The sequence below is a fragment of the Vulpes vulpes genome, chromosome 13 (genome assembly GCF_048418805.1).
Source record: "Vulpes vulpes isolate BD-2025 chromosome 13, VulVul3, whole genome shotgun sequence".
Classification (NCBI taxonomy): Eukaryota; Metazoa; Chordata; class Mammalia; order Carnivora; family Canidae; genus Vulpes; species Vulpes vulpes.
In genome coordinates, this window is record NC_132792.1 from 43,854,769 (window position 1) to 43,871,511 (window position 16,743).

The 16,743-nt window shown below is 36.8% G+C and overlaps 1 protein-coding gene across 15 annotated transcripts in view; it reads right to left on the minus strand.

Annotated features, from left to right (window-relative positions):
* Positions 1-4,705: 4,705 nt before the first annotated feature.
* The window catches only part of DECR1 (2,4-dienoyl-CoA reductase 1), a 45,752-nt gene continuing 33,714 nt past the window's right edge, over positions 4,706-16,743 (minus strand). For 12 of the 15 annotated variants that reach the window (XM_072734350.1, XM_072734348.1, XM_072734346.1 and 9 more), the window contains 5 exons: positions 12,298-12,397; positions 8,014-8,086; positions 5,494-5,640; positions 4,958-5,020; positions 4,706-4,859 (listed from right to left, as the gene is read on the minus strand). In XM_072734350.1, coding sequence (XP_072590451.1) covers positions 4,800-4,859; positions 4,958-5,020; positions 5,494-5,640; positions 8,014-8,086; positions 12,298-12,397 — 443 coding nt within the window. In that variant the 3' untranslated portion in view covers positions 4,706-4,799. Of the gene's footprint in view, positions 4,860-4,957; positions 5,021-5,407; positions 5,641-8,013; positions 8,087-12,297; positions 12,398-16,743 lie in introns of all 15 variants that reach the window. The other 3 variants (XR_011996583.1, XR_011996584.1, XM_072734357.1) reach the window with 2 other exon arrangements.

Genomic DNA, 16,743 nt, shown 5'->3' on the forward strand with positions numbered 1-16,743 from the left:
TTTTAAAAAGCATAATCCAACCGATGCGTAAGAAAGGTGAACAGGCTTTTCACAAATAAAAAAGATCTCTAAACAGCTAAAATAAATAAAAGTAATCGGCTTTATTAGTATTCAGAGGAAATGCAAATTAAAATAAATGAGAGCGCCATGCGCTCATCACAAAGGTTTAAAATCAGATTTTTGATTGCCGAGTACTGGGGAGGGTGTGGCACAGTGGAAAAATCTTACGACGGGCTGGGAAGTTAAAGAGACGATGTGGGAAAGCACTTTGGCAATATCTCCTACCTTTGAATATATATACACACCTCATAACCCAGCAATTTCACTTTTAGGTTTTACCAACCTAACAGAGAAAGGTCTGTGTCGTCATCAGAAGAAAAGAATGTTGACGGTAGTATTGTATCTGGCATAGCTCCAAACTAGAAACCCAAATGTCAGAACTAGTATAAACAGTGGTGTATATTCATGCAATGGAATGCTATGGGGCGGGGGGCGGGGGATGCAGAGACAACTGGCTCATGGGTAAAAACCAGAAGCAGAAGCAGGATATCTAGTGTGTGACTCTATCCATATAAACAAAAGTGGCTTAGCTGTGGTGTTAGCAGTCGAGATAGTGACTAGCTTTACAGGAGGGGAGTCATGATGGGAGACAAGCAAGGCTTCTGGATTCCTGGGGTTTCGTTTTTTTCCCTGGGTGGTGGTTACACAAGCGTATTCAGTTTGTAATCACTGATGATTTGTGGATGTTAGGAGATCACACATCAAATAGTCTTAAAAAATTAATGGTGTGTGAGCAAGGATTTGGGGAAGCCTCTCTGAAGAAGCCGGCCCTACAAAGATCAGGAAAAGAGCATTCCTAGGACAGAGAAGGAGGGAGTGTAAAGGCTGTAGGTAAAACAACCCCAAGAAACAGAAGGAGAGTGGCTGAGGGACAGCCTGGGGCGGGGGGAGGGTGTGTTTGGGGCGGAGCAGGCAAGCTCTCCTCTGCCAGGGTAAGTCGAGATTTGACACTAAGGGCCATTCATTCTGTCTCCAAACATAAAGATTATTTGACCTCACAGTTGAGAAATGTAAGACTTCAGAGGAAAATTCAAGTCAAAGGGACTGAAGTTGAGAATGAACTGATGAAGCCTAATAAATAGTTTTATGTTCAATAAACAAAATAATAAAATTGGTCAAGAACAAAAGAAACTTAGAAGCGTTTCCCTTCAAAGGCTTTCCCAATAAGAACTGTACCTCATAAAGACCCTACTATTGCCTCTTGGTTTTATTTTATTTTATTTTATTTTATTTTATTTTATTTATTTTTTTTGCCTCTTGGTTTTAAATTATCCCAAGAAATGGCCGAATTGGGAAGGAAATGACCTTGACTAATCGAGTGACCTTGGGCAAGTCATAACTTCCCTGAGCTCGGTTTCCTCAATGATAAAATGAAGGGATTGAGAAGTATCTTCTAAGGTTTCCCAGCTCTAAAAGTCTATTATTCAAAGTCACTTAAATTCTTGCCACTTTAGTTTTTTTACACAAGAACAATGTAACAACAGCTGTTACTCCACACCTGAAACATTTCCTAGAGGTGTTTTCATATTTAATTCTAAGATTGATGATCTTATTACCAACAATTCTCACTTAATTTACTATTAATTCTTCCATTAGCGCATTGGAAGCAAGACTCTTCAAGAAGGTACTAAGTAGAATGACAGTAATCATTCTTAGAGTGAAACGTTGATTTAGCTACAGCCCCAAGGTGGTATGTCATTAAATATAGGAACTATTGATCAATAGCATCCTTTTCATACTTCCTGAAAACATTTCTTTATTAGGAAGAAATTTCAATTAATTGATATCCTCATAATCTCTCTTTTCTGACCTCCTCTTCCATGCTTACAAGCTTTTCTTCAACATTTATCATTTGTAATAGAATGTAATGACCAGGGGGCGCCTGGGTGGCACAGTCAGTTAAGCGTCTGTCTTGGTTTCAGGTCAGGTCCTCATCTCAGGGTCCTAGGATTGAGTTCGGAGTCTGGCTCGCACTCAGCACGAAAGTCTTGCTAAAGTTTTTCTCTCCTTTTTCTCTCTCTGCCCCTCCCCCTTGCACTCTCTCTCTTAAATAAATAATTCTTGAAAAAATATATAATGATGAAGCAAACTCTTAAGAGATGATTAATAAAAGAAAAATGTGTTTAAAAACTTGGATGAAACGTTTTTATAATATCCAATTAAGACACCAATAGGTAAAAAAAGGCGAATAGGACATTCACATGTGTAGAAAAGTATTCAGTATCACCAATAAATAAACACATGCTTGAAGAGAAGCTATCATTTTTTTTACTTATGAAATTAGTAAATAGTTTGAAAAAGAGAATACCCCATGTTGGTAGCTCTTTGTTGGAACTGACACTATCACACACAGCTTAGAGTGTTCTAAACCCATACAAATCTTAGGCATAACAATTTGAAAATGTGTATCAAGGGTCTTTAAAAGCTTCATAACCTTGGATTAGTAATATTACTCCCAGAGGGACACCTGGGTGGCTCTGTGGTTGAGCATCTGCCTTCAGCTCTGGGCATGATCCTGGGGTCCTGGGATCAAGTCCTACATCTGGCTCCCTGCAGGGAGCCTGCTTCTCCCTCTGCCTGTGTCACTGCCTTTCTTTCTGTGTCTCTCGTGAATAAATAAATAAAATCTTAAAAAAAAAAAAATTTCTTCCAGAAATCTGTTAGAGGAAAAAATTCCAAATTCTAAAATGTTTCATGTACAAAGATGTTCATCACAGTTTTACATGTTATGCTGAAAATGAAAACCACCTAATTCTGAGAATAAAGATTAAGTGAACATATGTAAACATAAACATATTTATGAGAAAACAGTATCTGATTTATCATACAGTCTAAACTGTTAGAAAAAAAAGAGGAAAGTCGAAAAAAAACACTGGAAAATGATATTTATAAAGTTGTAAAAAATATAAACACTGAGTATTAATTTAACCCAAATTAGGGATATGGTTTTATGGGTAGATTTAGTGGAGGGACAGATTACATCTCAGGGAAAAAAAAAAAAAAACTCAAAAAAGCTAAAGCACTCACTATGGAAAGAGAGCTTAGAGTGAGGACAGCGGTAGTACTCTTTCTGTGCAAATTATATAAACAAATTACTTTCATAAAATATAAAATTGAATAAAAAAGCCAAAGGCTGAAAATAAGTATACCAAAATATTAACAGAAATTTTCTTTAGGAAGTTGGTCTTTGATGTTTTCTATTCAATTGTATTCATTTCTCAAGTTTTCTATGATAACTAAGTCTTAAAAGTGAAAAGTGTAGAATGACAGGAGGGCCCACCTTTCAATGTACATTTGAATGTACATTTTACATTTTACAGGGTTTTCACTGGCTTCCCCTGCCTGAATCCTCACAAGAACCCCACAAAGCAGATATTAAAATCCTGGGTTTTATAACAAGGAAAATAAGAAGCAATGAAACTTATACAAGCTCATTTATGTAATTACTGGCATTTTCCCCCGACACTGTAAGAGCTATTGATCATCTGAAGAAGAAGATGTAGGCAGACAAGGAGAAATGAGGGTTAACATCAAGGATAAAATGCAGAATGGGTGCCTGCAGTGTGAGAGTGTGAAGAAAAGCCCAGTATAATGGAGAATGTCAAGGCCACTATTCCAAACCTACAATGTTACCCGCTTATGTACACAATGTAATGTAATTTATGCACAGAATTAACTGTGAATGTAGTGTTTCCATGTGGGGCTTACAACACATAGATTCAACAGGAAAACTAGATTCCTTTACAGATCTATTCAGAGGAGCTAAGATAGAAGTTGATCCCCCCTCTTGGTAATTTGAGCAATGGGGACAGTCTAGTGAGCATGTTTATGAGCAATTCCTGTGAAAGCAAAATAAAATTAAAGATTTTTTTTAATATAAGCTCAAAATGATAGCTGTATACATTTGATTCCCAGGATGACAAATTAGTCAAGCCAAATAGGAAATGAAATGAAATTATACACAAAAATATTTTATAAGCTTGTTCATCGTCTCTACCTAGAGAAATCTCTTCTTTTAATGCCATCTCCTAGGTGTCACTTTCTCTACACTCTGGAGATGGAATGAATTACTTCCTCCTCCACACTTTAACACTGCTGGAATAATATTTATTACATTGCATCACAAATAATTATTTATAGGTCTATCTTGCTAGATAATGTTTCAAGAAGGCAAAGGCTGTAGATTGTTCATGTTGTATCCTCAGTACCAAATAAAATACCAGACTATAAAATAGGTTCCGGCTAAAGTTCGTTTGAATTAATACTGAGCTATATAAAGATAATTCACAAGTCCAGTGAAAAGGAAATATAATGCAAAGGTAGGGTCTATTAAATCAGAGTCCATTAAATTCATTGTATACCTTCTTCTTTCTTTTTTTTTAGGCCCCACCACCATAGCCGTGGTTTAACAGGTAAACTCAAATGCTATTTTGACCATCAAGATTCTCCTGATTGTTCCAGGTTAGAAAAGCTATTTCTTTCTCTGCACTTCCTAGCACTTTACCTCTACTAAAGCCTTTTCTCACTTGCCTTGTTTCAATTCTTAAAAAAAATTCTTGAAGGGAAACTATCCCACCTTACGTATCTTTGAATATACAATGTCTACGTACCGCTGGCCTGGCACATGATACACACTCAGTCCATGTTTGTTATTTAACAATTTATTAGATTTGAAAATAATTCAAAAGATCATAGATTGTATCATTTCCATCATAACCAAGATGAAGGCCAGAGTCATCTCAGGAGCCTTTTGTCTTCCTGATGAGTCCTTCTATTGTGTCCCACTCCTCCTTGGTGACCTAACACAAATAGAAAAAGGCAATTTTATGTGGTTCTTGCATGTTTTAAAAATCTTGGCATCTTAGCTGCTAATATTAGAGTCACAAAATGGCATTACCTTCCTCAGACTGTTGAATTCCCCTGAAATAAATACTTCCTCTCCACCGTCAAATCTAATGACCTGGAAAAAAAAAATAGCAAAACCTCTGACACTCCCCCCCCCCACTTTTTTTTTTTACACTAACTCTTTTTAAAAAGCTTCTGAGCCATTGGGCATTTCCCCATCTTAATTGGATGGAACATCTCCTTGGCACATTCAATCAAAGCCCAAATTTTGAAGACAAAAGTGATGATTAAACCTAATTGGATTCATTCATTTAGAATCCTCTTTCCCTCAACTCCACAATTTCAAATTCTACCCAATATTTAAGATCATCTTAAAGGCAAGTCTGCTAATTTGCATTTAATAAAATTAATTCATCAATGAATAAATTCCACAGGCTAATCTATATTAATATTTTTCTACTGTTTCCAGCTAAGTAAGTATTTTAAGTCATATTATATTTACACTCAGTATTGCCAGGACTGGTTCCACGATATGCCTTCCGACCCCAGATCCGCCTCCCCAGGAAGTCCAGAGGAAACAGTACGTACTGCCCCATTGATCCAAGAAGCATAATCACTACAAAGGAAAGCGGCAAGGTTCGCAAGTTCTTCCACAGTTCCCAGCCGACCACACGGAATTCGGTCGACCATATCTTTCTCAAATGTTCCAGTTGGGTCAAGACGGCTAAAGGCACCCTTGGAAATTAAGAAAATAGGTTGCATTTAAAAAATTCAAGAAACGAGTCTGCATAAAATGGAGTATTACTGTGGCCACTCATTTATACCTCAGGCCTTGGGAACGACAGAGAGTTTTGCCAAATTCTTCCATATTCATTTGAGCTCAGAACAGGTCATTTTATCTAATACTGACCTAAAAAATACCAGAAAATTTTCACCAGAAAATATCACCTTTTCCCCTTTTTACAACTTCATCTATAAAATAAGGATACCTGTCTTTAGCTACCTCACAAAACTGCTGTAAGCATCAAAGGAGAAAATGCATATGGAAGTACTCTGAAGTCCTTACGAGCTCAGTGGGGTGCACGTAGTGGTGCTAACTTTGTTGGATTTAATAATCACGGAAAAGTCAGACGCCTGGGTGGCTCAGTGGTTGAGCCCCGGTTTCGGCCCAGGGCCTGATCCTGGAGACCTGGGATCAAGTCCCACATTGGGCTCCCTACATGGAGCCTGCTTCTCCCTCTGCCTGTGTCTCTGCCTCTCTGTGTCTCTCATGAATAAATAAATAAAATCTTAAAAAAAAATAATAATAATCATGGAAAGGTGACTCAAGTAGGGAACCTTTAAAAGGAAATTCCTTTTCTTCTCCTTTCTTCCCAAAATAATTGGAAAGGAAGAAAACATGTGTGTAAGAAAATTAAATTCAAGTAGATCCTAGAGAAAAAACAAAAAACAAAAAACCTGTAACTAAATTTTCCAAACAATGTCTGGCTTCTGTTAATGATGTGAAGGTGCAGACCAAGATGAAGTTACGCACGTGCACTGATTACAGAAAAAAAAAAGAAGAAAAGAAAGAAAGAAAGAAAGAAAGAAGAAAAGAAAGAAAGAAAGAAAGAAAGAAAGAAAGAAAGAAAGAAAGAAAGAAAGAAAGAAAGAAAGAAAGAAAAAGAGAAAGAAAAAGGACTGGATTTCTCTGTGCCAGTGCCTGGAAGTCTAGGTGACAGTTTTCTTCACTAAAACAGGTATGAGACAGAGCAAGCTCTCAGGAGGCTCCTCGTATGCCCTCCAGCCCTCCCTGGGTAGGTATGAATCAGCAGAGACAAAGGGTAGCAACAGGTCCCAATCCTGGCTCTATCGGGTTTGCTATGCAGTTTTTACACTTCAATTTTCTTTTCATCTCTTTAAAGCTACCTGCTTCTTATTCGTGTACAACTTATACCTCTACTGCTACACTATAAGCCCCTTGATGGCAAGTACTCTCTCACAAATGTTTTTGTACCTTTCTCGGTACCTTAGCACACAATAGTCTCTCAATAAATATACATTAAATAAATAAATAAAATGCAGGTGATCTTTCCGAGAGATTGAGGTCCTAAAGAAGAGCTTCTGTGACTCTAGGGTTCTCTTCAGACAGTGCTCAGCACAGTGCTGCCCTGAGTCACGTGTTTTTATGTTTGCTTTTCAGTTATTTTTCCATTAATTAAATTAGATTTTTTATTATTGTGGTCAAACAAGATAATCAAGTTTCACTCACTCATGTAGTTCTTTCCATTTTCTACTTTTAAACTGCTAAATAAACTAATACAGACATGTCCATATTGATATTTAATATCCAGAACTACCTACAATCTAAATGCTCCTTATCATTATTTTTGAACCTATTTATACAACCGAAACAAGTTATCATATGTCACCTAGGCCTCCAGAGCTACATGTCAGTTGGGATTGTAAATTCTTGCTTTATGTGAAAACAAAATGTGAGAGTGAAGCTGTCTGGGGCTGAGAGAACACGGAGCCTGGGGGCCTTCTGACTAACAATGTTAGTGATCATTATGAGTCGCAATGAGTATCTGTAAGGATTATTGATTATAGGAGAAATGCATGCCATCAGAAAGACTTGTCATCAGAGAGACAAGGGAGTTAAATGACATGCATAATAGAGTGTTTGAAAGTGAAAGAAACAGACATGAGTCAAAGAAAATGCTACCTATAGCAAGACCAAGCCTGTCTAGAACACTTTTCAAAATAAAAATTTCCATGAACTAAAAAAAAAGATGTCAGTCAAAGTAAGAATCCACAAAATTGGTGAAGATTAAGAAATGTAGGTTAATAACAGATCACCAAAGCAAATCAGACAAAATACCAAAATGGATGGCACAAAAGATCCCAGAAGACTAAGATGCTGAAATAGGTCTTACCAAGAAATTACATAGCTGTTGTATTCCTGCCCACCTCCTTATTTATATTGGATAATGGCAAAACCCTCTTCCCTACCCCTAGGGCCCCAAACTCAGGCATCTCTGTACAAGTCCTGCACACACCAATCAGAATATTTCTATCAGTATTTCCTTCCTTAATCATTTACGAGATAATAGGCAAATTAAAACTTACTTTTGTTTTTATAGGCCCTGGTTGAATCACGTTAAATCGCATTCCATATTTACCCCATTCAGCTGCAAGAGAACTAAAAATTAAAATAAGCATCAAAGATTCTAAAATATCATACTATATGTTAAAAATACTACCAACCCAGACTCACAGCATGCTTACTACATATCATAAACAATCCCAACCGGTAGGTATTATTATTATTATTATTCCCCATGTTACAGGCAAGAAAACTGAGGCACAGAGAGGTTAAATCACTTGCTTTGAGTCATATAACTAGTGAATTGACCTCAAGTGGTCCAGCTCTATTCTAGTGTGTGCCTTTAATCACTAAGCTGTAATATTGACTATTTACATCTTAGTGTTCTTAATCACAATGCTCTACTACCTACCACTTACATTTCAGAACAAAGTCCAATATCAAAATATATTATTAGAGTAAGTATCATAAAGAAGTGAGAGACGCATGCATGCCCCTCTCCCATATTTTCTGGAGTTCAGTCCAACATGTACAAAGTCCGATGTAGCTTCACTTATATATAGTACATTGGATTACAATGTTTGCAACATCATGAGTGCTTTTAAATAAGAGATGGATTACATAGATATAAAATATTAAACACATCCATGTTTAACGAGGCTTTAATACAATTGCTGAACTGCACTCGAAGGGAAATAGGAATCTAACAAAATCTTACTAAATGCCATGAAGCAAAATACAACAATAACAGCAAACATGGAAACTTGAAGCAATCGATTTTAAAAGCCCACTTGATAGACAGGTCTAACTTTTATTATCTAAACTGGTTGTAGGAATTTATATTCATATGCACATTTTTGTGTATATATACTGAATCTGGTTTTAAAAAACAATTTAAGGCAATAACTTAAAAAAATACATATAATGCAAATGAGGAAGATAAAATCGTGTAAAGGAAACAAAGAGAGACGGACAGAAAAAAGGAAGCAGGAAAGGAGGAAGAGAAAAACAGATAAAGAAAGATAAAGGAGCCAAGAATGGAGCGAATGCCTGAATGTTTTATGGCATTCTATATAATCACAATAGGTGGGTCACAAAATTACATCCATCTTTCCAAGACATCATGCAAAAAAGGTAAGCCTAAGCAGATACACACTTCGCAGTGCCTATAAGGAAAAGGCAAGCTAATTTCTCAGGAAAAGCACAATTGTTCCTGATTAAAAAAAAAAAAGTCAGAAAAATATTTCTTTCAAGAAGACTTTTTTTTTTTCTTGAGGGCTCTTTTTTTTTTTTTTTTTAAAGATTTTATTTATTTATTTGAGATAGAGAGTGGAAGACCACAAGCAGGGGGAATTGCAGAAGGAGAGGGAGAAGCAGGCTCCCCACTGAGCAGGGAGCCGGACACAGGGCTAGATCCCAGGACTCTGAGTCATGGCCTGAGCTGAAGGCAGATGCTGAACAACTGAGTCCCCCTAGGCGCCCCACAAGAAGACTTCTAAGATGTAATACAGTAACACAATACTGTATTGGGCAATAGATACAAAGACATAAACCTTATGAAATTATAAGGAATCAATTAACATGGTCTGACAAAATCACTTTAAAGGCCAATTCAGCAAAACTCATTCCATAGGATAGGGGCAAGTGCTCCAAGTAGAATCCATTAATTTGTCATAATCCATGGGTGCATTTTAGAGAATGGATGGACTGTGTCTCTTTTAGGCAAGTAATACATAAAAACTACTTTCCTCACTGGTGCTTTTGACTGAATTCATGACCATACCTACCGGACATGTACTTGTGGTGTACCTCCTCCAAGCTGCTAGGGAAGTAGCAACTTTGTCTTAACAGAATTATGAGCTGAGCACAGTTTATAGCATCCTGTGAAAAAACTGAGCAGCCATTAAGGAAACCTGCCTAGAGAGATAACCATCCTATCTCTGCTCAAAGGGGGAACCAGATACACTTTTTCCAGTCCAGGCTCTCATTAAATTACCTTATATTCTGAAGAACTACTGTAACATGATAAGAAATCCACCTCATTAGCTGCTTCTGCATGTTACGGCGCTAAGCGCAATATACCCAATATATGTGACCCCTGAGTGTTGTTAAATCAGCAGATGTTACTGTGTACTTACTATGTGTTCAGATCCTGTAAGTATTATTTATCTGCAAAGGAAGGCAGTCCCAACTCTCAAGAGGGCAATCTTTCTCTCTCAAGGGAGGTCAGCTTAGTTGTATAATAAACTAGTTACTCTGCTGGGAGTTGTGTGATGTGTGCCACGGCTGCTTACAGGAAGAAGTACCTAAGTCTACTGAGAATGAGAGGGAAGGCTTCCTGGAGGAGATGATATTTGAGTTGACCCTTGAATAAGGATTAGGAGTTTATTGTGGGAGGCAAGGGGGAGGAAAAAGAGGATGAGAGATAACAGGGTATAGGATGGAGAAAAACCAGTATGAGTAAAAGATGAGGGCACAAACAACATGTAGTATCTGAGGACCTATGAGACCTTATCCAGTAGGACTGTGTACTATAAAGTATGAGAAGAGGACTGACAGAACTCAGGCTGGAGAGGAAGTACACATCTACTGAGTATCTAGTCCATGCGATATAGGCTATGCAGTAAAAGCAGCAGCACAGAATCACAGTCCCTAAAGGAAACGAAATTGAAACCTCTAACAAGATCAAAGATCCCAAACAAGACAAATATTGATACTGTACAAATTATGCCAACATAGTCAAGTTCTAATTCCTTATTTCCAATCCCATCTGACCTTAAAAAAAGGTAATTACCTCTATTCCCACTAAGATTCAATCTCTAAGTACAGTAATATGTCTTCTTATCTCAAACGAATGTGTACTATTGATTTCAATGTCACAAAGTACTTTGCGACTAATGAAAGAAGAGAACACTTCTTTCTCTTGATGAAGTGTGGCAAACACTGAGCTTATTTTTCCTGCTGAGAAATAAGCATACTGAGATGAACAAGGTATGCTGCCTCCCTCACAGAACTCACATTCTAGTGGGTGGGGAGGTCATATAAGCTTTAACAATATGTTTGAAAGCAGTCTTGCATGTCCTTCTCTGTCCCCCTACCATATTGGTACATGACCTTCCTTTTAGAATCTATAACAATGGATGGCCAGATTGGAATGGACAAAGTTTGAAGGGTGCACAGAGCAGAGAATAAGAAATGAGAGAAAACATGCTAGAGGATGTGATATGATAACAGCCTTGAAAGTAGGGAAAATATCATAGCAAATTCCAACAGCAGCATAGCCCAGACACAGAGAGATGAAAATGCATGGCAGATTTAAAGAAATACAGAGCAGTTCAATGGAGATTAAAACACAAGAAAAAAAAAATGGTATAAGTCTATATACTTAGGTAAGGATGAGAACTATCCTACCTCTATCACTGTCCTATCCCTGGAACCTAGCACAGTGCCAGGCACACAAAAGGAACACTATTAAACATTTATCCAATTAATCAATAAACAAAGGGCAGGGACAAGTTTCTTTAGAATACCACATTGAGTTTTTGGCTTTTATTCCAAAGAGTAATGAAAAAATGATCTAACGTTTTAGCTAGGGAGTATCATAAGCAGACATATATTTTTTAGAAAGATGATTCTGGTGGGAATAAGAATAAAAAATAAAGAGGGAAGAGACTGGTAGCAGAGAAACACATTCTAAGATTATTATGGTAAGCCATGATGACAACATACTTTACAACAAAGGCAGTAGAAAAGCCCAATGGGGAACAGATTCAAAAAACAATCATATGCTGCTGAGAAAAGGCCACGAGATCTGGCAAGTGGTCACTGGTTTATGTTAGTCCTATTAATCTTGCACAGCAGGTATAATAAAAGGATGAAGGTGTGTGTAACAGAGATCAGAAACAGCACTGATAAAGATATATGGGAGAGCAAAAAGGTTATTATTGTCCTGTGCTATCCAATATGGCAGCCATTAGATATGTGGCTATCTAATCTTAATTTTAAAGTAATTAAAATTAAATAAAATTTAGTTTTTCAGGGACAGTAGCCACAATTCAAGGGTTTCGTATGTGGCTACTGGATAGTGCAGATTTATAAAGGATTTCCATCACTGCAGAAAGTTTATTGGGCAGTGCTGATATAGACAGGACTCATCCAAGAGACAGAACATCTGTTTCCAAGTGAATCCAAGTTAAACTTTGTTTTACTTTTCTCTGGATGGAGACTAGAAAGGAGAAATGTAGCCCCATAAACAAACAAAGTACATCATTTCTCTTCAGGGATAGGATTAACACAGTGGTACTCACTTGTTCATGGCTTCCACTCCTGCTTTGGCAGAAGCACTTGGTACTACAAAACCTGACCCACTCTCTGCATAGATGGTTGTGATAGCAAGAAATGCTGCTCCTGAAATTTGAAAAGGATATAGTAATTAACAATACAGCTAAGTCAATTCACATCAGGAAAACATGATTTATAAGAATGGGATCTGGTTCAAGAAGATATAACAAAAATGTAGCATTTTTAAAGCTTCAGTAGTCCTAAATTAATGAGTAATCTAATAAAACTGCTACATCTTTCGAGTAATCTTCCTGTCATTCAAGACGGTCCAGTCTGTGCTGACTTGAAATTCTATGCCAGGTGAGTCAAGATGGTGACCCAAAACTCAGAGGCATGGCCCTATCATCCCCACATAATCAGCTGGATGGGATTTCTACTAACTAAGCACCCACTTAAGAATATATCAGAATCAAAACTATATTAGCAGGGACTTGACTTTGAGCCACGATGGACTTGCCCTCCTCCTATAAACATCAAGAAAACTGTAAGATATATAATTATATGATACAACTATTCTCAGATACTGTACAGTAGGCAGGGAAAGAATGATCCCTAAGAGAAGAAAAATGAAATGAGCCCTAAGATCACCTTTTTGCCTAAAGGTACTATACCTATACATACTATAAATATACTATGGTGTATTCTACAAACATGCACATCTTATATGATATATATATCATATATATGATATAAATCACTATATATATATATATATATATATATATATATATATGATATAAATCACTATATAAACTGTGAGATAGAGAGGAGAAATACAAGCCAAACACAGCATTCTCAGAGTTGAAGAAAGAGATCAGAGTTTGGGGAGACTGAGGAAGTTGGAATTTGTGAGGAGAGTTCCCCCAAGGAGAGAAGTATGCAGAGATTGAGTCTTTACGCAAATATCAAGCTATACGTGTTTAGGGTGAGATTTCATTAGGCCAGGTGAAGAACCATGAAGGAGCTATAAGCTGAACAATTCCCAGCGCTCACAAAGGCTGGGAGATAAGTGAGTTCTAAGCAGCTTCACTGAACATCCAGGACTTGCAGTGGAGAATTCAGAAAGGCCACAGTGGAGGTCTTTAGGAGAGTTAAATTAGCTCAAAAGTAAAGGCTACTCTAGATGCATCCAAAGAAAGCTTAAAAATGAACACTGAAGTAATTGAGCTGATCCACAGTACCTTAACTATTTGCTAAAATAAAACTCAATACACTTCAAAGGAAAATTTTAATACACACACACACAAAACGTTCAACAACATAATATTCATAGCACGCAATCAAAAACTGCTACACAAAAAAGACATAGAAACACAACTGGGAGAAAAGTCAGCTAATAGATCCTCAGGAATGACAGAAAAGACAGAATTAGCAAAGACTTTTAAAATGATATTGTAAATATGCTAAAAGATTTCAAGGAAAATGAGTGTAATAAGAAAACTGAAAAATATAAAAATAAAACCAAATAGAAATTCTAAAGCAAAAAAATACGGCATCTAAAATGAAAAATTAAATGAATGGGCTTAGTTGTAGAAGAAAAGATCCATACTCTTGAAGACATAGCAACAGCTGTCATTCAAAATGGATGACAATGGAAGGAAAATAGTTGGGAAAGGGGAAAAAAAAAACAACCAGAGCCTCAATGAGTTGTAGGACAGTATCTAGCACACTAACATGTGTACAACTGGTGTCCCAGAAGGAAGGAGCAGAAAAATCACTTGGAGAAATAAAGACTGAAAATATTCTGTATTTGGCAAAAACAATAATCTATAGATCCAGGGAGCGAAACAAATCCCAGGTAGGATAAATACAAAGGAAACCACACCAGGGCACATCATAATCAGTCACTCAAAATCAGTGACAAAGAGAAAATTTCTTTTTTCAACATCTTATTTTTAAGGAATCTCTACACCCAACGTGGGGCTCAAACTTACAAGCCTGAGATCATGAGTCACCTGGTCTGTGAACTGAGCCAGCCAGGCGCCTCAAAGAGAAAATCTTAATAGCAATCAGAGGAAACAGGAAACAACATAGATAAACTGAGCCAGCCAGGCGCCTCAAAGAGAAAATCTTAATAGCAATCAGAGGAAACAGGAAACAACATAAATAAGGGAACAGGTATGGAAGATATTCACTGACATCATCAGAAACAAGGTTAGCTAGAGAAAAAGGGGGTATCTTTAAGGTGCTGAGTGAAAAAAAGAGTTAACCCTGTTTTCAGTATACAGCAAAAATACTCTTTAAAAATAAACATGATATTTTCTGACAAACTAAAGCTACAAGAATTCAATGCCAGTAGACATGCACTACAGACATATTGAAAAAAGTTATTCAGGTGAAAGCAAAGTGATACTAAAAATGGAAACTTAAATCTTCAGATGAAATAATGGCTGTCAGAAACAGTAAATGTGTCAGTAAATATTTCCTTTTTTTGTTTTCCAAATTGCTTTTGAAAATAACTGACGGTATAAAGCCACATTAAAAAGTGACATCAAGCATACAGTAATCAACAGTGCTTAGGACATAATAGGTTCTCAATAAAATGACTGAATGAATCAAAGTTTAAAATAATAATCTTTAGCTGCTAAGAAATCAGTGATTTTCTAGTTCTTATTTAGCCACTACACTAGAAAATACTGCAAGTTTAATACTTGCAAAAGGACGAAGCTATACTTACATGTTTTATCAAACAGTATATACTTTAAGGAACTTAAAGAGCTACAAGGTTGAAAGACAATAAAAATAATTCAAAGAATATTCAGATACATTTTATTCCTCCTCCAAAAATATTTAGTTTCTCTTCCCCTCTGCATTTTCCAAAGTCATAACAAAACTCAGCACATCCCGGCCAACACCGAGATGAAAAAGGGGGCAGGAGTGCCATTTTGAGGGTATGAGAAATAAGAATAGTTATGTTAGTCATTATGGTAACTCTTTTGGTAGATCAAACTCTGCCTCTTTCAGAGCTCTGAAAATTACTTTGCTTCCAAAATCACTCTCTGAAAAAGGAGGGCTGGAGAACAATCGTATACACAATTACAGTACATTGACACCAGAAGCTAACTGCATCATTCTTGCAAGCAAAATCATAAAAACTACTTAAAAAAAGTGGTAATTACTTATACAAAGCAAATGCTGCAGTAGAAAGTGCTCTAACTTCTGATTTGGAGTAAACAAATGTTTATTCACGGGTGGGAGAGGAGGAATTAAGCCATTTTATATAATTCAGATAATGAAAATGGAAGATACTGTCCTCTTTTCTCTCCTTTAGGTTTTATTTTCTCAACCTAGAAGATCTGGGTCACCCACTGCTTAGAATGAGACAGTGCTGCCTTTAATTTTCTGAATGTAAGAAGGAGGTAACATTTTAAAACCGTACTATTCCAACTGGGTTAATGCTGCAGAGTATTAGTAGGGGTTAATGCTGCAGCGTATTTAAACTGTACTTTAAAGAATGAACAGTGGTGGGGCACCTGGGCGGCTCAGTTGGTTAAGTGTCGGACTCTTGATTTCATTGCAGGTCATGATCTCGGGGTCCTGGGATCGAGCCCCATGTTGGGCTCCATACTCAGCGTAGAGTCCACTTGAGGATTTCTCTCCCTCTCTTGCCCCTACCCCCACTTGCGTTCACTTTCTCCCTAAAATAAATGAATAAATCTTTAAGAAAAAAAAATGAACAATGGTGCTAAGAGCTCAAAAATAAAGAAATCTCAGATTCCCAGGGTCAGTCATTGATATTTTGCAAAAAGGCCAATTCTTTAAATTAGCATAACTTCCTATAGAAGAGGTTTGGAAATGACAAATTTCTAACATCCCAGTGCAGACAAGCAGAAATGAATCTGTCATTTATTCAGGTCAGATAAATGGAGAAATGGGGCAACAGCCTGTCCTTCATTACTTCAAAATGGGAAAAAATAGTAACAAAGAAACACTAAAAATTACGTTGTCTAGAGGCACCTGGCTGGCTCAGTCGGTGGAGCATGTGACTCTTGATCTCTGGTTGTTAAGTTCAAGCCCCATGTTGGGTATAGAGATTATGTAAAAATAAAATTTTTCTTAAAGATCACATTGTCTATTAAAAATAATAAAATGTAAGATTACGTCCAATTTCAAGACTCAAAAGTTCTAAAATCTAGTTTCAGCCAAGCTATGCATACTAAAATAATAAACAATTTTAGTTCAATAACCAATAGAGGTAGAACAGTATAAAGATATCTGGGCCTGAATATTGATTCTACTTTTTACTAGTTGTACAGCTGTGTGACCTTGACCAAGTCACTTCCCTGCTCTGGGCCGAGGATTTAACATCTATAAAATAGGAAAACAGGGATTGTTTAGCAAAAGTCATTAGTTTCCAAGAATTACTCATTAATTAATTGTTGCTATTGATTCTACCTATTATTCTTTTATCT